Here is a 24,455-nt window from a genome sequence, read left to right as displayed (position 1 = left end):
TTCATAGCAAGCTGGTGGCTAACATCGAGGTTTTGCTTCGCTGCCTGGAGAAAGCTGAATACCCACCTGGGTTTCTTCTTGGGAACAATATCTTTGTTATTGTTACTGGTCTTGATCTTCTTGGACAGCTGTGCAACAGGTGTAGCATCCTGGATCTCATCCACATGGCTACTCATGCCTCCTTTCTTCTTATGCTTCTCTTTTTTCTTCTCTTTCTTTTCCTTCTCTTTCCTCTTTGGTTTGCTGGCTTGCGGTTGGGACAGGGCAGCCAGCTGCTCGTGGACAGCTTTCAACTGCGTGAAAGAGATTAGACCAGATCTCAACGAAGGTGTACGACGGCTGGACGACCACTTTACCGCCGCCTCGAATCTTTGTCCGATCACTCACCTGTTCCTGGAGCTCGGCCAACCTCAGGGCCCTCTCCTCCTCCGAGTCGTCTGTTGAAGACTCGGACTCGGAGGACGAGTCACTGGAGCTGTCCGAGGACGAGGCGACGTGGGCCAAGGGGGGCTGAGGCTTAACGGGGGCGGGATGGTGAAGTGTAGGAGCTGGGACAGACACCAGAGGCTTGTTCTCCGGCTCGTCGGGCATCTTGGCGAAGCGCATCTCAAAGACATCCTTTAAAACCCCCCAAAAATGGAAAAGCTGTCAAAATTTTGGAACGCAGCAGAACGTATTCAAAATACAATGACAAATATTACGACAGAAATCTGAAGGACGTGACGGACTGACAATGTTAAAAACGTAAAAGTTTATAGTGGAAAAACATCAAATTAAGTTTGTATAAAAACTGAAACCTGTATAAAACTTTTAATAAAAATAGCCATAAGCATTTTCAAGCAAATGTTGCATTAAATGGATCAAAAATAGATTTTTCTTTCAAGTTTAAACTAAACTAAAAAAAAAAAAAAAAAAAAAAAACAACAGCTGCCCAAATTCTTGTTCATCAAAAGCTTCAAGATTTATAAAACTGTACCTTCCTGACACATTTTGTTGTATACTAAAGGAACACTGATGGCAGGTGGTTCTCACGCCTGTACCTGTAGTTTGCGGGCCATAGCTACCACCTCGTGGTCAGGTGGATTATATTTGTAGCAGTTGGAAAACATTAATCGTACGTCAGCGGCAAACTCCTGCGGTTCCCGGTATTGCCTGTTCTCCAGCTTGACCTGTCAAACACACCGAGGATTTGAATTACTCGCCGTGCCACAAATGGAGCTACTTCAAAACGGTGGTGTTTTTTGTTTTGTTTTTTTCAACACACCTTGATGGTGCTGAGGTCCATCGGGTGTTTGATGATGTCGTGATAATCGTGAAGTCCCAGAGTATCCACGTCAACGGGCTTGTAGAATGGCCAGGCGTAAGCAGCGTGTTTCTTGGACAGCATCTCTCTGACCAGACTGGCGCAGTATCCCAGCTGATCCTGCGGTTTGGGGCTAAGTCCTCCGCTCGGCCCGCTCAGTCCCATCCCCATGCCCATCCCCATGCCCATCCCCATCCCCATCCCCATGCCCATCCCCATCCCCATGCCTATGTGATGCTGAGAGTCTGGAGCATCTTTCTTGATCAGTTTCGTTGGCCGGGTACTCTCTCGCCTGGGTAGCGTCTTCCCAGACTTGGACTCGGCCGGCGAAGACTCACTCAGTTGGTCGTTTGCTGTGGGCGTGGTCGTGTCTGCTTTCCTTTTTTGGCTCTTTCTTTGCTGCATGGGAGTAAATGTGAAGAAAGCAGAGAAATGGAGGAGGGAAAAAAAAATAAAGGGAAATAAGTGTGATTATAGTGGGATGTCAAAACATCCGTCTGATCCAGAAATCCAGTTCTGTCTGATGCTCCCAAACGTGGTGCAAAAATGTCTCCCGTGTCAATCGTACTCACTTTGGTCATGGTTATAGAGGTCTGCATCATGGGGGCAGTGCTCTGGATGGATGCTGGGGGAAGAGAGGTCTGAGCAAGGGGAGGCACAGAAGTCATGATAGGGACTTGAGGAGCGCAGTCCGATTGGCCCAGGGAGTAGGGAGCTCCGAGCTGTGGCGCGTGGCTCGGTAACGTCGGGGGCACGTGGGATGGCAGGGCCTGCATCAAAGGCTGGGGAGGTAGTGAAGGCGGGCCCTGCACTGGTCCTCGAGTCTGCGGTGCTGCCGAGAGGTTCGACAGGCCGCGCGTTGTAGGAGTTGTGGACAGAGGATCGATGATGGCCCCCGGTTTCAAGTTCAGACCTTGACGAGAGAACAAGACACTTGGATAAATGTCGTTTCTCAAAGAGGCCAGCTCTGAGAAAACGTGTTAAGGCTCACAGATAAGCCGCGTACCTCCATCCCTCCGGCCCCGACCACGTCCCTTTCCTGTCATGACAACAATCTCGGTTTCTTCCTGAGGCATTTCTGTAACCTTTTGGAGGAAAACCTTTTCTAGAGCCTCGGCCATTAAGACTATGTCATCTCCAGGCTGCAAAGGAGGACAAACACTGTTAGCATATCAGAATCTTTGACATCATATGGCAGCAAAGGCTCCAGTGTACGACTATGTTACCTTATTGTATATGTAGCAGTTGGTAAACATCGTGTTGAAGTCTTGGATACATTCTTGGGCGTTCAAGTAGTAACTGTTCTCAAGCCTTTTCTTGATTGTTCCCATGTCCATAGGAATTTTGATTATTGTGTAGTAGTCCTGAAACGGTTGCACAAAAACATGTCAACAAGAAACCCTCAGAATGGAAACTTTTCAGTTCCATCGTATAATGAGGAAGCTGCTGCAATATGACACTTTCCCACTGCAAGGCACCAGGTACTTTTCTGGATTTCATTTTCCACTGCAGGGAGAAACTTATCAATGTGGCTATACGAAATATGTAGCTCTATGATTAAGTTCAAATATGGTTCAATACACAGGTTTTTTTTCCTGTTTATTTGATTCCAACGCTTATGAGCAGGACATGATAACAAAGAATGTCCGTGAGTTGAGCAAACTCTGCGTGGCCTGAACCAAAAACGTCCAAAGAGAGGTCTGTCAATGGTGCAGATTGAAATGAAAATATTCAACTCGGCCACATTCAAAATGAAGATGCATTCACAGTGTATCATGTCTGTGTATGTTGTTTTGTGTGAGAACAAATGCTGCCATCTGACCTCTGAAGGAAGGAACGGGAGAAATCGCAGACGATGTCGGACGCATATAAACATATGCTTAGGAATCATGTAAATGAGCGGGGTGACCTAGTTGTTTTGTATACATTAATATATCATCACAAGTTAACATATGTTCTTATGTAAGTGTACAGTTGTGATGTGCTGATGCGGGAGGCGACTTGTGTGAGCTGCTTAAAGTGTCCACACCGTTTCATCGTACACAGCAAGTACTCACAGGCAGGTTAAGTTTGACTGCGTCCACCGGTGCGTGAAAAGGCCAGGCAAACTGGTGCTTCCACAGGGATTTCACCACCACTTTGAGCAGGTACTGAAGCTGATTGGTCTGGCGCTTTTGCCTCTCGAGGTTGACGTACTCTGGGGGGTGGGGATTGCCCGCTTGCTGGGCCTGCCCCTGGCTGCTGCTGCTGCTGCCCGACATCTGCGCGGTGTCCAGGCCGTCCCCCATTCTGACAGGGTAGGCCGTGGGCTCGGGCCCCGGAGTGGGAGCGGGAGCTGGAGCTGGAGCAGGGGCAGGGGTAGTGGTGTTGGCAGGACACCAGTTCAGTCTTGGCCCCGGCACAGACTCCACTGACAGAGCACCACTGATCCCATTGCACTCCTCGCTGGACTCTCTGGAGACACACACAAAAAAAAGAAAAAAGAAAAAAAAGAGAATAGAGTCATTAGCGTGACTTTACAACGCCTTCAATAAAACGAAACTTGATTTTTTTTTTCGTTACACGGTCGTTAACGACATTTTATTAGAGTTCATTATCGTCACCAGTGCATAGTTTAGTTAGACCTATGATACGTCCTGCCTTTACAATTTGCCAAGAGTTTGACTCGTGTGAGTCAGTTTCTCCTGGCAGACCATGTCCCTGCTTCATTAATAAGTTACGGGGGAGGGTCTGTCAATTACTCCCACATTTGTTTGATTGATTAAAAAAAATTAACAAAGCACTCGAGGTCTTTCGAACTTCCTCTCAGCTTACTAATGCAGATTTTAATTCAAAATATCGGGCAGGAAAGAAAACTGTGTGCTATAATGAGAATAACGTAATAATGTAATTCCATTTAAAAAAAAAAAAAAAATCTCTCAATCACATGTAGCAGATTATGACTTAAGTTATAAATGGTTGATACAATTTTATGGCTGATGAGCAAAATGTCAACTCGTTCAAAAATAACACCACAACAGATCTGCACTGTTTTCAGAGGAGCTCAGATGTTGTTTAGTTTTGTGTGTGTGTGTGTGTGTGTGTGTGTGTGTGTGTGTGTGTGTGTGTGTGTGTGTGTGTGTGTGTGTGTGTGTGTATTTAGTGAATCTTTGTCCTCCCACTCCGTCAGGACCTGGGAGTGTGGGGGGAAGTTGGTGTCATCTGGCAGCTGAGAGACATTGTGTTCCACCACCAGCTCAGTCCTACATAATGTCCTCTCCAAGGCAGTCAGGGACATCACATTCAAAACACACACACACACACAAAGGATGTTAAGACAACAACAAGGCCGAATAATAATCTAGAAATACTGGACTACAAATGGACGAACAAGAAAATGTTCTGGGGAAAAGAACACTAATTCATCCAGCTGTATGTTCAAGCTCCTGTCAGAAAGACTCGGTCCCCGTCTCACATCTTGCGATCCACTCGTTTGCTTCAAAAACAGACAAACACACACCACTGTATAGATCTGTGTCTAATCTCGTTCTTGATGAGTCACTTACTGAGAACAGGGAAGCAGTTTGCACACCACATGATCGCTGCCTTGGCCTCCCCGAGGCACTGAAACACAGAAGAGACTCTGACTAACCGGCCAATATGTTGAATGACCGCATGTGAAAAGAAAGAGCACTGATTTAAATCTGATGTTTTCTTTACGGCTGGAAAACAAAAGACCTCGCAAGCAAGACTAAAATACACAAGTGCCAAATTTGTGTCGACATAAGGCATGAATTGTGTACATCAAATCTGTGGCTCATTTCAAGCTTAATACTGGTAAACCAAAAAAAAATAAAAATAATAATAATAACACATTTAAAACTATTTTAATTAACTGGCTTTATTCTTAAGACTTTCAGTCTCCGATTGACTCAACTTTAGGCAATTCTACAATTACCGGAACGGAAACATTTCTGACTGCCATTCAGTTTCAGTATTATCCAAAGTGTGAGAAGTTCTTCATGGGGGGGAATTTGGAAATAAATGGCAAAACATTAGTGCTGGGATGTTCTGCCCTCTCACTGTAGTCAGAAATGCATGAGTAGGCATATATGGGAATGTTGCAGGAGCTCTTATTTCAACAGAAGCTGATGATGATCGAGTTAATCAATACGTCTTTGACACAGTCTTAAAGAGGGCTATTGCTCTAGTTTACCCTGTGGCTGTACGGGTGTACACGGCTTCATGTCCACTGCATTTGTTTCAGAGGCTGCATTGGACAAAATCAGCTACATTCATTTGCGCAGAAGATGTTTTAGGTTTTAGGTTCCCAACAGCCTTCACTGTCAGATCTATGGCAACTGATCACTGGTTGTCAAAGACATGAAGACAGAAAGCAACTCCAAATGTCTGGCCGTCTCACCACGGATGTCATTTTCAGAAACACTTGAGCGGCTGTAAGAAAAACCCTCTCGTAGGAAACAAACTAGCGCTGCCTAGAAGCACGTAGATTGAGCTGCGCTACAAAACGCCAAATATCCTTTAAAAAAATGGGGCCCTATTACTTTTTATTCACCGTTTTTATTATTATTTTTTTTATTATTATTTAACTGCTGTAATCTTTAAGTCTTGCTAAATATTTCTGTGTGTGTTGTTATCTTTCTCCGTGAGGCACTTTTGTCTGCATCTTTATATAAAAGGTAAATAAATATAGTTGAGTTGAATCACAAGACAATCTTTGGTACATTCTTTTGAGTGGGTTCTTGAAACGCTAGAAAATGTGACACAAAGGCTGTGCCAAAAAAAAAAAAAAAAAAACTGTCCTTGATGAATGTTTTGGAGATAAAGCACACTTTTGTTGAGCATAAAGGCAACACAAAAATAGTTGACCTAGCCAAACTAGAACGACAACATTTGAGAGGGACGTCTGGGTGAGATGAGCTCAGATAAACTGTCCTCACTGCCGACATGACGAGCTTCGCAATCAGAACTGTAGAAGGGGGGAGATGAGAGTCCATCAATAGAGTATTTTTTTTTTTTTTCACGGGAAGACAGGATGCTGCGATGGTGGAAGAGGGGGGGGGGGGGTGTTATCCAGTTCAAGGATTGCTGTCTCAAATACTTGGAAAGAGCAAGCAACTCAATCTGGCACAACCAAATTATTCCAAAAAGAAAACTACATTAACTATTAGACATCTACTACAAACACTCAAAACAAGACTTCAGTGCTGTGCAGACTACCTGAGCACTGGAGCCCAACAGGGACTGGGAAAGACATTGATCGTGTACGGACTCGGTGACTACAGCCGGGCATGTATATGTTGTTGTTCGCAATCGTTTCATTTCATTTTACTTGATGCATATGCATATATGTTATTTTAATCCATTTCTTTTATTTCTCTGACGTTACGGTGTTGTCCTTGAAGCTTTAATAATATTGTTCACCTGACATTCATTCCAACAAAGCATATTAAATGGAGTTAAATTCAAAACTGGCTTCACGTAGGCAGAAGGTGGACATCTATCGGTCTATCTTTCACAGAAAACAGAGAAAAGCACAAAGTAGTTTCTCAGCCTCAAAGGAGGAAGTTTGTCTGTGAGAAAAATGTGAAGGGTAACACTGACATTGCTAATGATGATGATGATAACAATGACGCATATATCTAACTTCCTCTAACAATAGCAACACATGAACATCAGTCATATTGGACCCTTAATAATTTATTTCACAAACTATTTATGCTGCAGGTCATTTTTCTGAGCGTGTCGATTAGGGTTCAAATATACACAAGGGAGCGTGCTGGGGGCGGGGCTGGGTGGTTTCACTTCAAATCAATATCAAGTTCACAATGGACCTCAGTCCGGCCTCCGATTGCACCCACATGTCAACACATCAGCCCTCAGAGCGGGCCGTCGGGAACGCATCGCTTAAATGAAGGTGGTTGGGAACACTGGGTTACCTGAGCGGTGCTTTTGAATGCCGTACCCGTCTCGCAAGGACGTTGGTGGACACGAGACGAGACGAGACTGTGTAACGCACGAGAGTAACATTTTGAGCATTTTCACTGGTTGAGCATTTGGTGAAAAATAAATAAGAGAGGATTACTTTACCTTTTTTGCTACTTCAGGAAAACAAACCTTAAATACTTTTTTTTTTTTTTAATTGAAGTTGCTTACCAAATTCAATAGTTTTAGCATATGAGTAGTGTTAGCAAACACCTGTGTATTTGGCTGCTCGGTCTAAAAAGAAGACAGCTCCGGAGCATCAAGGTAAGGCTGACTGTTCCTGTGAGAATGTTAATTGATTGAAATCAACGACACGAGGAAGATTTTGTCGTTTTAAAAGTCCTAATGTTGATTTATCCATTTGTTCGATTAGCTCAGCCCTAATTGGGGTTAAAAGAATGAACTTAAATGCTCTGTCCAAACACCGCTGTAAGCAACTTAAAAAACGACTTCTATTTAGTGCTATTCCCGAGCTATATTGGAATTTTATCGTCGACAGACAGACAGTCTGTTACGAGGATATCATCAGAAAAAGCAGCCACCATACGAGCCTTCCTCATATAGCGTCTCATCATATATACGCACACAAGTGCTGCCAGGTGGTCTTGAACAGCTCATTAACATCAGCAACAAGTCCACTCACAGTGACAGTCACTGACATTACAGCACTGTAACTGTAGCAGTGACAAGCGGAAACAAACTTTTCCTAACACAGAGACAGACGCAATGGACACAGAAACAAGAACGACATCTGGAGTACAAGCAGGCAGTATATTTAATAAGGCCTGATGCTTCTCAATATTCTCTCACACACGCACACGGCTGAAGATATCAAAGCTTGGCTGCAGCTCATTAAGTTTGTGATCTGATCTCTTTATTTTTAACGTTTTTATTTCTATTTGTCTACATGATATTTATGTATCCGCCTTTCATGCTCGTTTGTGAGACAAAATGAAGGTGCAAGACATTCCCTTACTGCCTGTCCATGCAAACAAGAGTCAGCTTTTAGCCGTCAGGCTACACACTTCAGTCACCTTGCAACCTGTACACTTCATGAGGACCACGGGTTACTACAACAATAGATTCTTGATGTACGTATATGTATGGCCGTCCATTATGATGATACGCAAAAAGATTTGTTGTCTACTAACCCATCATGGTTATGTCTATATTGTATTTAAAATCCAAATATTGTTACACACCAGTAGTGACAGAGTTAGAGGCGACGGACAGCTGACCTCTTGCTGTTTATCTGCATTGGAGGTGTACACTGCACCATTTGGCTGCTTTTTGTTTTGTTTTTAATGCTTTTAAATTTGACCAAAAGATGAAGTACACAGCCCGCATTATTGCTTTCTGTCACACCTAGTTCTGTCGGGTCATCTGGGCATAGACTCTGGTACGTCTCACACTTTAAGTGCATTATGTTGTCATGTTATGTAAGGACAGTCTACTGCAGGCGTAAATGTCATCTAAGTCCTTTCACCCAAACAGTCCCAGGGAGCAACAAGCCTCGTCTCAAGGGCTTTAAGAGCTCATAGCTCATTCACTGCACATTTGTTTGCATCCCAAGATTCATTGAGGAATATGTATGACAGGTGCAACCAACCAACAGGTCACAAACTAAAACACTGCATCAACTAGATCAAAACACTGCATCAACTAGACCAAAACACTGCATCAACTAGATCAAAACACTGCATCAACTAGATCAAAACACTGCATCAACTAGATCAAAACACAACAAACGTGGACAAGGTTGAAGATATGGTTAAGTGTTCTTTGGTATTTAAAATACTATAAGTGATGTTGAGACGATCTGAGCTTGTTTCTTGTGGCTCCCTTTATGTTTTAGAGACCAACTATAATTAACTTTTTACCGAGCAAAGTGAAGTTTCCGTTTAAGCCTCTTGTCTGAGTGACATTCACATTTCCAGGGAGAAAATGAAACCGTCCAAGACCGAAGAAGGCAAATCAGGTCAGGAACGCAACCGGGTGGGCTTTCTATGACATTTGCGGGGTTGTGCACCGTGAATTCATCCCCCCAGCGTTAGACCGTCAACACTGAGCTCTACTGTGATGTTCTGCAGCAACCGAGGGAAAAACATTTCAGTGCAAACAACCTGAACTGACATGACGGCACCTACTCACAACAAGTTGAAAACACAAGTTTCTCTCGCCCACAACAAGATGGCCGTCGATACCCACCAACCCTACACACTGGATTTGGCTCCTGTGACTTTAGTTCCTAAAACATATGATACAAAATTCGATGAGCGCTCTGCTCACACAAACATGTGCAAATATTATTACAGGTTTGTAAGCATTATCTTAATATGCGTTTTCATTGGAATCTTGAGGGATTCTTGACGTTGATGCCAAGACTGTCATCATATTCATCTAGTCTGTATGATAAATGGGTATAAACCAGCCTCATTGACAGCCCTGGTGTAACAGCAATGTTGGCATGTGAGACTAATCAATTCTTGCGGACCCCCCCCCTCCCCACCACCACCTCCCCACCCCTGTCCGCTTTCTGGAACAACAGTTGACCTTTGACCTGGACATACATCACTGCAATCTGCTGTGGAATGCTTTCTGGGGAGGAAGTGGTTCTAGTTACTGGGGGTGTTGGGTGCACATCTCACACCAGGAGATCTGGCCCTATGTGTGCAGCCTCACAGCGACTGTCCTACATGAAAGGGGGAGGAAAACACAATAGCAAGACGTCTGACGTCTGAAAGTAAGCTATTAATCATTGGTGTGTGGGGGAGTTGGGGGTGGATTTCAGGCAAAAATGTGGGCCTGCAGATTCCACTTCAGGCCCCCACTAAGTGTTAGAATGATGGCCGGTGTTTGACCTGAAAGCAAATAAATAAATAATTAATGGACCTACAGTGATAAGGCTACTACCACCACTCCCTGCCTATTCACCCTTTCACACCTTCAGCCCTTCTCTAAGGAGCGCCACCCTCAATGCTACTTAATGCTAATGCCAAATACTCAGCAAGGTTTTGATGCCTGTAACTTACTGAAAAAGGAAAGAAGCGACACGGGTAAGAAACAGCAGTAGCTCCAGTTAGAGAGATCATTTGTGAGAAAGATCGAGAGTTGTTTTTTCCTCCACTGTTGATTCAAACGTGCAAAAAGCAGCAGCTCCACCAAAAATGAGGGAATCAGTCAGCAACAGACCCTAACCTATGACCCAATGGCGTCTGAAGTCCAGCTGTCGACTCAGCATGTTAAAGTTCGTTGTGTCATGCTCTCCAATAAAGCCAGTAATCGGCCTAGAATGACGTTTAATCATTTGAAATTGTCCGTCATTTGTGAGTAACAACATGCTGTCTGAACAGCAATGTGACGGCATTACATGGTTAATTTAATGACAAAAATAAGTGCTCATTACATTTTTTTTTGCTCAAATATGCACTTGTGCTGCTGAAGAACAGGCAACTGCAATAGAAAGTTTTAATAATTTTTTTTTATACTGCATGTAGTTGATGAGGTTTTAATCATTAATTATTCATCAGTGATGATCTGTTTAAAGACGAAGCTTATAATTACCAAGAGAGTGTAGCAGCTACTCTTACTTGGCCTTGTATCGTGTGCGATTGGTCCTTTGCTACCTTATTTGAGTACCTCTGAAACAGGGCATTAAGAAAAACAAATGTTGCCAATGTTTCCATGGTAACACTCAAAGACACTTCTTGGCCAGTCTTTTTTTATCCCCGATGGCTCCAAATCCTAAATTTGGATACTTACCAATTCAATAGTAACCTGCGCTACTTCAGTTTCTCGACTAACGCAGAAGAAACACCGCTTGGTGTTTGTTTATATCAGTCAGAGGTTTTGTTTTTTGTTAAACAGAAATAACTAAATCTCATAAGATTTTTTTTTGTTTCCACTAATTTACTGAAACGTCCCAACCTTAAAGTTTTCCTAGTGCTGATTACAAGCGCATACTATGAGTCAGAGGATGAGCACACAAACTGATTCAAATAGACTAACCATGAGTCAGGCACATAACAGGAAAAGGCAAGAATCGTGTCGGCTCTTTCAAGTTAAACATCCAGCTGGTTGGGATAAGCAAGCCAAACCCTGCCAGGAATCAGGAGACATTTCTATGACTGCCACACACACGCAGACACACACACACACACACACACACACATACACACAACCCCACTCTTCCTCTGGAGTCCCCCTCCCCTGCCTCCCCATCCCCCTTTCTCACCAGGAGGTAGGTTCATGGCTTCTGGCTTAAATCTGGATAACAATACTATTCTCAACACAACCCTGAAGGCATACTTGTCCAAACTGGATTGTGATGCTGGACAGTGTAAAACTAGAGACAGTTGTAACCACATCATAATCCCAAAAAGCGTAACTCCAGGCTGTCCTTATTTTTATTTTTTCCTTCCTTCGCCTTTTAACCATGTATTTAAATTGATAATATGTTGGAGGAGAATCTACCTCACCAGATAACATTACCTTTTCACAGAAACTGAATGAGCAATCTTTTCCAGGAGGGCATCCAGTTTTTGAAAATCCAGCAAATCATTTGACTTGGCATGCATTTTGTAATCCATTTATGAACTCCACTGAACAGGAACAGCAACCAAAAAACGAGAGAAGCTCGTGAAAAAAATTACACAGTTGTTGGTTGTTGTTTTTTGTTTTTTTTCCTTTTCTCTCATCCAAATCACCAACGCGATTTATTCTCCAGGCTCCAGTATGTATCCTAAAATCCCACAGAGCACGGTGAGTAATCCTTAGTGTAGTAGTCCAAGCGGAGTTTTGAGGGCAGCCGTTCCAGGAAAAAGGCCCCGGCCTGGAAACAGTGGGTCCAGGCAGGGAGGAAAGGGCTGTTGGAAACCTCCAGCCGGCAGACTGTGTTAGCTGTGTGAACCGGTCCTCTCTCTACCCCATCCCCCTCTCAGCAGTACAACGGCCCAGTTGCCACAGGCTCTTCGCTCCATTGTGTAGTCCTCTCCAGGGCCTCCCCAACTTAAATGGACACAAGCAGCAGAGAGAGGTGTACAAGGAAGGAGAGGGGAACACGAGAGAGGGGAGAGGGTGCCGGACGGGATCCTGGAGGAGCACTTTATTCCTCCAGCTCGCTCTCTCACCCTCTCTCTCTAGCACAGGCAGACCAGCATGCAGTTACTCAACAGTAAAAATGGCTCTGCTGCTTCCTCATTCAGCAAGCCTCAGCCCACACACCCCTCCCTCGCTCTCTCCTATGCGCTTGCTCACTCCACCCGTCCCCTCCCCTCCTTCCCCATCAATAGCTTGAGGTCCTTTTTCTCTCTTCTCTCTCACTCACTGTTACACCTTTAACACCCCACCCCCTTCCTGTCTTTTTCTCCCGGTCCATTTCATCATACCCCACCCCCACTCCCCTCTCTTCCCTTTGGAGTAATCTTGTGTATTCCTTCCCCCCACCAAATTGAGGGCTCCCTTATCTGTACTCCGTCCTCTCCTCATCTAACACTCACATTCATATTGTGGTTGGACTCCAATACAAAAAAAAAAAAAAAAAAAAAAAAAAAAAAGCTGCTTCTTTTTTCTTTCTTTTTTTTTTTTTTTTTTTTTTTTTTTTTTATATCTGTAAACTGTTGGGGAGAAAACATCTGACATTGGGCCAGATCTATAAAACTGTTGTCTGTAGTCCTACATACAACTAAATCACATTTAATTTAAAAAGAGAATTTGATTAGGGTTACCAAAGTAATGGCTCCATCAAAACTTATTGGAAAACACAGAATTATTCCCACTATGATCACAAGGTTATGCAATTTGTTGGAAGGCAAATTACATTTTTCCTCAGTCAAATTTTGAACTCGTATTGTGAAACCCACATGAGAAAGAATAAAAGATAGCACGTGTGTGGCCACATGACTTCTGAAGGATAAAATATTCATAAAAAACATTCAACCTTGTAAAAAAAAACACAAAACATGAATTACTGCGAGCCATGCACTAACAACTTGCATGACGACAGGAGCTGCACCGTGTCCAGGTCAAAAGTGCAGGTAAACACATGGTTCATCGGAGTGTGGACTATACCACAGGGTCGTGTAACAGCTGGGGACTTGAAGGAAAACGAAACTGATCTCGGGAGTGTCACAGAGTGTGACAGAAGGAGTGCCAAAAAAAAAGAAAAAAGTGAGACCACCCAGCGTGCCTTCCTATAGCAGAGAAGCCTCCAATAATCGTGCTCATGACAGGAGAGTGACCAGGCTACTTTGGCGGCAGGAAGTACAGAACTCTTTTAATCAGATGAACTGGATTACGGTAAGGCTTTACGGTCTAGACACATTTAACTTCGGCTATGTCTGTGGCCGTAGGTTAGTAGTTCAGTTCAGGTCAGGTCTAAGAAAGAGATGTGGGTAACAATCAAGTTCAATACAAAATTGATGGTAAATGCTCTTGTCATAAAATATGCCCAATGCTCATAAAAGGGCCGAGAGGAACAGTGATCTTTCTGTGCAATGACGGAAGAATCAGGCAACGTATGTGGGCAAAGCTGCCGGGCAGCAATAACAACTGGAGATACCATCTTGAGAGACAGATGTGACGTACAGATACGCTGTTTACTCTCCACCGATCCTCCAACCCGCACGACAATGCTGCCTCTTAACCCCCGGTAAAGTACTCAAGGCTTTTAACCTGCTGTTCACCACTCGCATGCATGAGCGTGAACAAATCCCTGGGAAAGTGAAAGGCAACTGTATGCTGGTGAGAGGACATTCCTGACCTTTCCTAACTTTGTGTTACTCCTTCAATCGTAAAATAATGCATCAAGAGTGTTTTGACTTTCCGCCAGATCGTATCTGTATACCTAATTTCCACTACCACGGGGCGAGCTGACCGCTGCCCTCGCACTTCTCAATCGATCCTCATGTGCATCGCAAACAGGCCCACGCACTTTCAAAACTGGTCAGAGGTCAAAACGCCGCGGGTGATGTCCGTTTTCCCAAATGAAATGCGCGGTGCAGCAGCCAGACACCGGTGGTGTCCGCACAGTCCCGCACAGACCCTCTTCCCCGTCCACGTGCCATATGCACCATTCCCAGAGACAATACGGCAGCTGCTAGAGTGACAAAGCTCCAACCTACAGCAATTCAGAGAAGGCCAAAACGATGGCCCCGTCACTAGAAGGGTGGGTAGGTGGGTGGGTGGATAGGTGGGTGGGGGGGTGATAGCGAGAGGAAGAGGGTGTGGGGGGGGGGGGGGGGGAAGCAGAGGAGAGGATTGCATTCAGACTGGGGGTTGGGTCAGAGGAAGAAGCAGCAGTGCACACACTCTGCAAGGAAGTCTGGGAGTGCTTCCATTAATCATCAGAGTACCGGAGCAGCCGAAACCTACAGGGACCAGGAGTGGAGAAAACAGGGAACAGGCAATTTGCCAACTTGACAAAGTGTAGCATGCGCTTGTGTACGTTCAGTTATGTTTTAGCAAAATCAACAGAAAAATAAAGACGGTAAAAGAAGTGCGTAGACGTAATAACCCAAATACCGCTGTAGTAAAATGTTGCTTTTTACAGACAGAAAACTTAACATTCAAACAACCTACATTAAGCATTTTTGACATTTTGTCTTAACGATTGCAGGCCCGCATATTGTTTAATTTATTGCCAAACACAATTGTCTTCTGAGAAAGTGAGGGAATATGTCATTCCAGTTTAAAGCAACACCAATATTATAGATGAAGTTTTTTTTTTTTTTTTTTTTTCTAGGAATGCTACTCAGCCTTTAAAATCAGTTGTAGAATATCTTCTATAGCTACGGGGGATCTGTCTGAAGTTTGAAAACAATAACCCAGATTATATAATCAAGTAAGCTAAATGACGTCGTCAGGGTTATCTCCTCTTAGCACAGACACTTAGGACAAAACAAAGGGTGGACACTTAAAAGGCAGGAGGGTCTAAAGAAAGAAACCTTGACCAATACTACTATTCCTGGTTTCTGTGGTTTATAGTTGACCATTTATTTTCAATCAGTCTTTCCATCTTTATGGTGCTGCAAACTAAAACATTGGACTTCCCCTTTGAAAAATCTTCACACTTTGTATTTTAGATATGATTAATGATTTTACTTCCAAAGCACATCTGCGCCATGTTCCTGCATAGTGACCCTTCATAATGTTAAATGTTTTGAATAGCACTGTAGATTCAGTACATTTTTTTGAAATTTTCAAATTATGCTCAAATTAAACAGACAGTGTCCGGGCTGGCCTGAAAGGCATTTTATACAATAGCCTATATAGTCTAGTCGGTGCTATAATAAATATGTTAATAATAGTAATAACGTATCAAATAACGATGTGAAAGCTCCCCTCCGGTTTATAGTGGTTCATGTAGCTGTACGAGCCACAGCTTTACAGATTCGGTTCCCTCTCTCCGTGTTCTCATAGTGTTGTTTACAGCCACAGTAAGACATCGTTTTCTGGGAGGAAACTCAAAAAACCCTCTGCAGACTACCTGCTCAGTGCCAAAAACAAAAGGAAAAAAAACGAGAAACAAGAAAATACCAAATATTTACTTCAGCAGTTGGCGGAGACCAGAAATAGAGCTAAAAGAAAAGGAATATTGAACTCACATCCACCAGGTGGACACACAAACAAAGCCATTATTGCTGGACGTGTAAATAACAACTGTTTGCTCACAAATTTGCCATATCAACTTAAAAGTGATGGTCACTGAAATGTTTGCAAATTGTGAGGCAAATGGTCTTTAAGGACCAATCTATCATCTTTAATGCACAATCAAAGAAAACAAGTAAAGCAGAGAAATTTCATTCCCTAGTCCAGATTTAAAGGACCTCCAGATATTAGTCAGCACATTTCTTCAGCTGATATCTAAACGCTGCTTCACAAGACACGCTGTCTTATAGGCAGCCTTGACACTGCTGACCTAATATAGGGACAACTGAATGTATATGGGTGTAATATATTTGTCAAGCTGCTCTGCGATCATTCATCAATACACACAAGTGGGTGCCGCCTTCTGAGAAATCTGAGGACAAGAGGGTAAAGCTGCTTCCATAACTGCTTCCATTAAAATAGCCTATGAAAATAGGTATAAAGGAAAATGTCTGGAAGTATGGCTCCGTAAGGTTTTGATTAAATTGACAATGTATGACAGATGCTGTTAATTGTGACATTGATTTGTGTAAAAATAAATTGCTCTGCAAAATTATTGAAGTTGACCTCTGAAATTGACTATTAGTTAAGAGCTTACAATTGTAAGTATTTGAGAATATTTACTGACATTTAAGTCTTGATGGATCTTGCAAGCAGAACATCAAGACTTGAAAAAAAAAAGTATGCATCGGCTAAAAAAAAAAACGAGAAATATTGACACCCGACAATAAAATATAGCCAATTTCGGCTCTTATATCCCAGCATAGCACAGTCTGATAAGGACATGCTGTTTTAATGTGACTGAAGAGTGATAAATGAAGCCCATACACTCTCACTCAGTGTAATACATTTTGTTTGCTCGCTCATTTGTTCTCAGACCACACTCTCCTTTTCATTCAGGGGTCATTCACAACTAGGCCAAGGATGGTGTTACCATGACAACAAAACCAGAGAGAACAGCACCAAAAAAAAAAAAGGAATATAAATTAAAAAAAAAAAAAAATAAGAAAGGAACAAGAAGTGCGAGAAAAGCATGTTCAGCTCCGGGAATATTTTTTTGATACACCACCGCCTTGCCTTGGTGTATTCAAGCATTTGGACCGAATCTTTACTTTCAAACTTGTGGTGCACTTGATCAATCTCAGCAAGGTAAATTCATTTAGAGTAATGTGATTTATAGCTCAGCCCCCCCCCCCCGTGAGCTTATTTGAGCGATTGCGGCACACCTCATGCCCTTCGCCCCAATTCAAGCCTTTATTTACACAGGCGCAAGTTTAAACAGCGAGATGACCCTTTTAACCAGTAATAAGTTAATCACAGAGCTCATCCGTGGCTTTGATTTACTCAGTTCTGACACAATATCACTTCAAAAATATGGCAAAGAAAAGGCCTAGGTAGCCAGTAAACATAAAGGTATGTATCTTTGAACTGCCTCAGTATTTGAGCACCTTTAGGCAAAGAAACCTGTCCAAATACGCATGTGACTGCGGGTAAGCTCGTGTCTGCCGTAAGATAAACTTTATGTTGTTACACGCCGGACTTTCAGCTGCTGCAGCAATTGTAAATTTTGAAAAAAATAAAAAATCATCACATAAGTCTTGATTCAATCATCTGTAAAGCAGGGGGATTTCTATGCAGGAGGGAAACAGGAGGGACAGTATGATAAGTAACGGGCCTCCTCTGCATGAGTAATTTTTTTTTTTTTTTTGCTGAAGACACCGGTCGGTTGAATGCCACTGCTTTGTGTCTACAATACAGTCACATCAGTGACATAAGCACCACACACACACACACACACACACACACACACATCTGTCTTGGGACGGGGACCGTTCCCAGATGTGTTGAATACAAGGGATAACTAGCAAAAGTAATGACCACCGTCGAGGAGCCAAGATCCTAACGTTAGGCCACAGGGCATGGATAATTTCTGGGTTCCGTAATGGACGTCAGTGCCATGCACAGCGGAGCGGAAAGCAGACGAAGGAGGCATTTTGTTTGCGAGAGCACAGCAACAAGCTTCGGAAAACGAACACCAGACTTCTAATTTTTTTGTTTTATTTTATTTTTTGTTGTTGTTGTTGTTGTTGTTGTGGTGTTATCTACTCGATTGACTTTGCGTTCTCGGCAGATAGCCTCGGTCTGAGTGTGCGCCATCATCGCCGTGACGGCGTCGCCGTCTCCCACAAACACAAGACGAGTCGACGAGCGAACTTAGCAAAATAGATGCCGCCGACAACGGCGGCCGTCGCGCCGTCGTTTCGATGGGGCTATTTGCGGCGTAAATCCGGGGCACGACAGCGGGTGACACCGGGCACGGGACGTCAGATAAGACACACACAACGTAGGTGCGCGTTGTTGTGTCTTTCGATAAGACAAAACTGCCTACTAGCTTTGAGCTAGCAGGCCGCCGTGCAGGAGGACGGTCTCAGTGGGCGCCGGGGGCATCGGTGCTATACCTCTTAAGCCCCCTTTTTTCCCCCCTCTCTCTCTCTCTCTCCCCTCCTTCCTCCCCCCCTACACCGATGTTACCGTGTCTCTTGCAGTTTTACCCGGTTCAGCTTACTTGAGACAACATGACCGGCGGAACAATTGTTGAAACAACGGCGTTTACCTGGTGTTATAATCAGGTTGCCAGGGCGCGCGGGATCTTTCTCTCCGAGGATCCTGAACACCTCTCGTCGTCGGTGACGTCACACGTAGGTCTTCGGGTTGAGGACGTAAACAGCGTGTCACGGACTGTAAAACTCAGCAGCAACCGTGGAGAAATTGTACAGCAAACTACAGATAAGGGGGGGATTTTTTTTATTTTTTTTATTTTTTTAAAAAACCTCTAATTTAGTTTCTACAGCAAAGATACAGCTCAGAGGGATCCGTTGAACCACCACGGGTTTTTTTTTTTAATAAAGCTGAAAAACGCTGCTCTGAATTGTCCAAAGTCACAGAACTGACTCAACTTTAGTCAAATCAACTCGTCAGGGGAAGTATTCATGTCATTTACTTAATTAATAGTACTGAAAAAAATACAAGTTACATGTCTGCATTCAAAACAATACTGAAATAAAAGGAGTACTGAAAAATACAAGTTACATTTCTGCATTCAAAACCTTACTTAAGTAAAAGTATGTGAATATAATCAGCAAAATGTACTTAAAGCATCAAAAGTGTGAGTCCACACTGTGCAGTAAATGCTCCCTTTGCTTGTAATTATAGCCAATGTTAACTAAAAGGCACAGGGAGAATGGCCGAACTAGACAAAATCAATGGTCTGGAGCCCCTTAGTGGACAACCGCGGTTCAAATTCCTTTATTTAAACCCAAGTGCGATCCAAAAGTAAGCTTCAGATTTTAAATTTAGATTTGATGTTATCGAGAGGCAAAAAATGTATACAAAATGCCACATGTTTTGTCCATTTTTAACTGTGTTAAAAAAATATTTACTTTTGACAACGTTGACGCATGCGTCATGGCTTTCAGGTGATTGGACCGGAGAAAAGCGGAAGTACAATCACTTCGAACGGCAACAGCTCCAACAAACCTGCAGGGGCAGCAATGTGCAGCAAGACATCTTGGTCCGCCGGATACACAAAAAGAAGAAGAGGAAACCCGGAAGTAGTCTGAAGGTCTTTTGGCTATGGTTGGCGTTCAGATAACATTTTACTGATAGTCATTGTAAAAATGGGTGTTAAAATAGAGGTCTTTAGGGTAAGTACCAGCTGTTTAAAAAAAAAAATAACATCCGTGGACATTTGATATGTATCGTTCTTAAAATGGTAAAAGTATTTATTGGTTTTCGATCTAAACGCGTTATTATCATGAGGCTAACATGTTGTTGTTGTTGTTTTTAATCTCTGGAAGTGACTGACCGGTCTGTTTGTTTTTGTTTTGAGCAGATGATGCTGTATCTGTCCTTTCCTGTGGCCATGTTTTGGGTCTCAAACCAAGCAGAGTACTTTGAAGAGTACATAGTAAAGAGAAAGGTCAGTGACGCTTTTAAAGTGGTCGAACATGCACATCAGTCCAATCAGATCTTGTAATAACAAATTTCTCTTTCTATTCACTATGATGGCCATTATATGGTATTCAGAGGGAAATCTTCCCCCCCCACGAGCAAATGCAGGTAAAAAAAAAAATCAACTATTTGTGTTATATGATCGTGATGGCAGTCCATTTATAACAGTTGTGGTTTAATTTTATGACTATACTGAAGATATACATTCATAAACGCGTACACATATTGCCAGCACCTCATACTCTACAAATTGTTGGGAATCTTTTGCTACATAATTTATACAATATTTGGGGTGGCTGTGGCTCATTAGGTCGGCAGCTCGGTCACCTTTGGTTTGTGATTGTGCGACTGTGGGAATGGGAGGCAAAACCTTTAAAGCCCTTGGTACTGGACTGTCGAAGTAAAAATGTGCAGACCATTCACTATAATTATTTCCTCCATGCATCATTCTGAAATAAACAGAATACAGCAACAGAAAAAGGTTATCAGAGCTAATCTTTAGGATGCTGCTGTTTTAATATTTTAGATCAAACATATTTCAGATCATACTGACGGAGCACATACTTTTTGAATTAGGTTGACCGACAGTTATTTTTTTTTTCATCTTGCTTTCCATCACGATTCAACTGTTGATGCACAAAATCTTGTATTTTGAGTATATTTTTTTTAGTCTGCATTTTTCCTAAGCTGATTTGTTTGACCTAATCATAAAAGAACAGTTTTTATTGAAGTCTGTTTAGAGTATATTTGATGATATTAATGGTTGTGCTATATTTATTTTCAGAGAAAAGAGTTGGAGGACTTCAAAGAGCGGATACATGCTCGTAAGGAGCGGCAAATTTTAAAAAAGATGTCTATGCAATCAGAGAACTGAAGATTTATGTGTTGAAGAAATTCATGAATTCTCAGCATCACTTGTGGGATTATCTGGCAGTGAATTCATGGTTGAAATGCACTTATTGTATGTCGCTTTGGATAAAAGCGTCAGCTAAATGTAATGTAATGTAATTATGGGCAGAAGGAAACGCTTGACTGAAACAAGACCATGACACTTTGGAAATCTCTGCAAAGTTAACAAATCCCAAAGGTGTGCGGGACATTTTCCAAGAATCATACCAAATATGTCTGTTGTTGTTTCATTTTCCTGAAACTTTTTCTCATAAGATTCAAATGCCACAGTTCTTTTTTATTCTTTGAGTTGCTATGAATACACTGTCATAAAATACTTACTTGAGTTGTATATCCAGTTTGATTCACTGTAATTAAAATTTATTTTGTAAGGTGCAGTGCCTATAAAGTGTATTCAGCTTGTTGGACTTTTGCACATTCAGTCTCTTACAGCATTGTATCACAGGGGATCTAATCAGGCATTTTTGACACCAATCAACAGAAAGAAATACTGAAGTGAAAAAACAATCTCCATAAAGTCATTTTAATTAAGCACATACATAAAACACAATGTTTACCGCCCTTAAAAAAATATAGAGAAAGCTGTGGCAGCAATTACTGCATTAAGCCAATGTTAAAAATGTCTTAATGTTTTGGTTGGAAATACAAATTTGCATGAAGTCACAGTTCATTTGCAGACTGCAGCAGGTTTTCCCTCTTTGATTAAACCGTATTTTGCTACATTTATTATATCCTCTCCCCTCACAAGCCTCCCTGGTCATGCTTCAGATGAGCATCCTCGTAGCATTATGCCACCACCACCACCAGGGGGGGATAGTGCCTTTCTAGTGAGGTCGGGATATTGCTACACTTCAAAATTAGCTTTACTATATTATATCTTTGTTCTCACCGAACCATAGTCTCTGGTTAGGGCTAGATTGGGACAGCCAGAGAAATGCACGCTCTAAAGTCTACCATGCTGGCTGTAAAATGTACACTGCAGTGATTGGCTGTTTCACTGTCAGTCAAGTTCGGATTAATTGTAACCCAGTTATGTACATATGCCCACATTTTCGCACTCAGGTTAACAATGCCACCTCATGATGACAACTAATTTTTTGAGTAGACTTTTCATTGGACCAGCAGGAAACAGTTTTAACACATTGGATGCACATGAGCAAATATTGTCATCACCTATTGTTTCTCATTGGATGATTATTGATGTACTGCACACCTGTAGTAAGTAATTGTTTTAAAAGGTAACACTTGTTCTCACATCTTTAGAAAAGCAGTTCATAAATCATTTTTAATATGACACATCAAGTGGGAAATAATGCCATGAGCCCATTCAGAGCAGCACAGCTTGAAAGTATCAGAGAGCTATGTGTTCCTCTTGGCCAGAGAGATTTACATCTTGGAAGTATTCCCCCAACAACCATCCAACTACTAAATCTTTCTTCCATCATGACAAAGTGCTGACATGCTTTTACCAAGCCTCATTAAATGATACTCTCAAATATATTTGGCAATGAAGAGTGGCCAGTTGGATGTCTCTGTGTCTCCGGAGGCATTTGAAAGAGCTAGTGTATTTCTTCCTTGCAGCTGTTTCTTTCCTGTAACTATCATTCATTTTCAAAGTCAGATCCAAACTACAGTAAGATCATGTTTTATGATGTGATAGAGTAATACAATTCCTCCTGTGATAAGTGATGGATGTGAGGAAGCCAAGTGATGATGTTCATTAACCCACACAATTCTACCATAGTTTGGATCCCAGCGAACAGATTTTTGCAATACCTTACTGTGAAAATACTCCACTGCAAGTTAAAGACCTGCAAAACATTACTGGAATTAAAGTATAGAAGTAGCAAAGTATCAAAACAAAAAAGTACTCTGTATCAGTATCAGTCTTTTATATTAAATTAAATGTTTTTGGATTAATATTAGGGCTGTTTTAATGTGCATTTTACTGCTCTAGTTATTTAAGGTTGTTCTAATCTTAACTACTTTACGAACTGTTGGTTAGTCTAATCATAATAATGCGATAAGATCATCATATGTTTGTAGACTTTCTGTCAACCCGGAACCATGTATTTCTCGAAAGTCCGCTTGCCATGAGCGTCAGCGTCAGATATTAATCTTTGTGACAATGCATTTTCCAGCTAACCCAAGAGGGTTTTAAGGAGTTTATTTATCTTAAGAATTACAAGACTTGTGGCAACACATAAAGGAACACCTACCCCTTCTGTTTTTCACAAAAATTAAAATATAAAATCACCAAATTTGGGGGTAGGCTTTTCACTGGAGGGAAATGGTGTGAAAAATTATAATATTACAAGTAACTACAGCTGTCAGACAAATGTAGTGAAGTAAATTGTACCGTATTTACCCCTGAAATATACTGGAAGAATATCCAATAAAATTGTGTTAATACTCGGGTAAAGTATTTGAGTAAATGTACTTACATCTATACATATATGATATATACACTGCTCAAAAAATTAATGGGAACACTTAAACAACACAATGTAACTCCAAGTCAATCACACTTCTGGGAAATCAACCTGTCCAGTTAGGAAGCAACATTGATTGTGAATTAATTTCACCTGCTGTTGTGCAAATGGAACAGACAACAGGTGGAAATGAGGCAATTAGCAAGACAACCCCTATAAAGGAACGGTTCTGCAGGTGGTGACCACAGACTATTTCTCTGTCTTCATCCTTTCTGGCTGATTTTTGGTCACTTTTGCATTTTGCCAGTGCCCTCACCACTAGAGGTAGCATGAGGCGGTGTCTACAACCCACAGAAGTTGCTCAGGTAGTGCAGCTCATCCAGGATGGCACATCAATGCACGCTGTGGCAAGAAGGTTTGCTGTGTCTGTCAGCACAGTGTCGAGAGCACGGAGGAGACACCAGGAGACAGGCCAGTACACCAGGAGACGTGGAGGGGGCCGTAGGAGGACAACAACCCAGCAGCAGGACCGCTATCTGCTCCTTTGTGCAAGGAGGAAGAGGAGGAGCACTGCCAGAGCCCTACAAAATGACCTCAAGCAGGCCACTAATGTGCATGTTTCTGCTCAAACTGTCAGAAACAGACTCCGTGAGGGTGGTACGAGGGCCCGACGTCCACAAGTGGGGCCTGTGCTTACAGCCCAACACCGTGCAGGGCGATTGGCATTTGCCAGAGAACACCAAGATTGGCAGCTTCTCCATTGGCGCCCTGTGCTCTTCACGGATGAGAGCAGGTTCACACTGAGCACATGTGACAGAGTCTGGAGACGCCGTGGAGAACGTTCTGCTGCCTGCAACATCCTCCAGCGTGACCGGTTTGGCGGTAGGTCAGCGATGGTCTGGGGAGGCATTTCTTTGGAGGGCCGCACAGCCCTCCATGTGCTAGCCAGAGGTACCCTGGCTGCCATTAGGTACCGGGATGAGATCCTCAGACCCATTGTAAGACCATATGCTGATGCAGTGGGCCCTGGGTTCCTTCTGATGCATGACAATGCTAGGCCTCAAGTGGCTGGAGTGTGTCAGCAGTTCCTGCATGATGAAGGCATTGATGCTATGGACCGGCCTGCCCGTTCCCCAGACCTGAATCCAATCGAGCACATCTGGGACATC

General features: G+C 42.6%; 3 protein-coding genes across 6 annotated transcripts in view; 1 reads left to right on the top strand and 2 right to left on the bottom strand.

The window, feature by feature from the left end:
• The window catches only part of brd4 (bromodomain containing 4), a 27,098-nt gene extending 8,462 nt beyond the window's left edge, over positions 1-18,636 (bottom strand). The window contains exons 1-9 of one of the 3 annotated variants that reach the window (XM_069148876.1): positions 18,549-18,636; positions 3,361-3,757; positions 2,530-2,667; positions 2,310-2,445; positions 1,876-2,216; positions 1,265-1,702; positions 1,041-1,169; positions 388-618; positions 67-293 (exon numbers count right to left, since the gene is read on the bottom strand). In XM_069148876.1, the coding sequence (XP_069004977.1) occupies positions 67-293; positions 388-618; positions 1,041-1,169; positions 1,265-1,702; positions 1,876-2,216; positions 2,310-2,445; positions 2,530-2,667; positions 3,361-3,591 (1,871 nt within the window). In that variant the 5' untranslated portion in view covers positions 3,592-3,757; positions 18,549-18,636. Of the gene's footprint in view, positions 1-66; positions 294-387; positions 619-1,040; positions 1,170-1,264; positions 1,703-1,875; positions 2,217-2,309; positions 2,446-2,529; positions 2,668-3,360; positions 3,758-11,779; positions 12,469-18,548 lie in introns of those variants that run through there. The other 2 variants (XM_069148875.1, XM_069148874.1) reach the window with 2 other exon arrangements.
• LOC138197894 (myosin heavy chain, fast skeletal muscle-like) overlaps positions 1-24,455 on the bottom strand; it is a 185,916-nt gene that overhangs the window by 127,202 nt on the left and 34,259 nt on the right. The gene's annotated exons all lie outside the window — the stretch shown is intronic.
• pet100 (PET100 cytochrome c oxidase chaperone) lies at positions 17,765-21,229 on the top strand. Of its 2 annotated transcripts, XM_069148880.1 has the most exons (5): positions 17,765-18,278; positions 19,411-19,556; positions 19,827-19,913; positions 20,021-20,053; positions 20,730-21,229. In XM_069148880.1, the coding sequence occupies exons 1-5, from the start codon at positions 18,161-18,163 to the stop codon at positions 20,817-20,819; spliced, it is 474 nt and encodes a 157-aa protein (XP_069004981.1). In that variant the 5' UTR covers positions 17,765-18,160; the 3' UTR covers positions 20,820-21,229. The 2 variants fall into 2 exon arrangements, with proteins under 2 accessions (XP_069004981.1, XP_069004982.1); XM_069148881.1 differs by lacking the exon at positions 17,765-18,278 and having other exon boundaries at positions 19,555-19,638.

This window comes from Embiotoca jacksoni, unplaced genomic scaffold (genome assembly GCF_022577435.1).
Source record: "Embiotoca jacksoni isolate LCO1_2020_lvr unplaced genomic scaffold, fEmbJac1.0.p SCAF_15, whole genome shotgun sequence".
NCBI lineage: Eukaryota > Metazoa > Chordata > Actinopteri > Embiotocidae > Embiotoca > Embiotoca jacksoni.
This window is presented reverse-complemented; position numbering and strand designations above follow the sequence as displayed.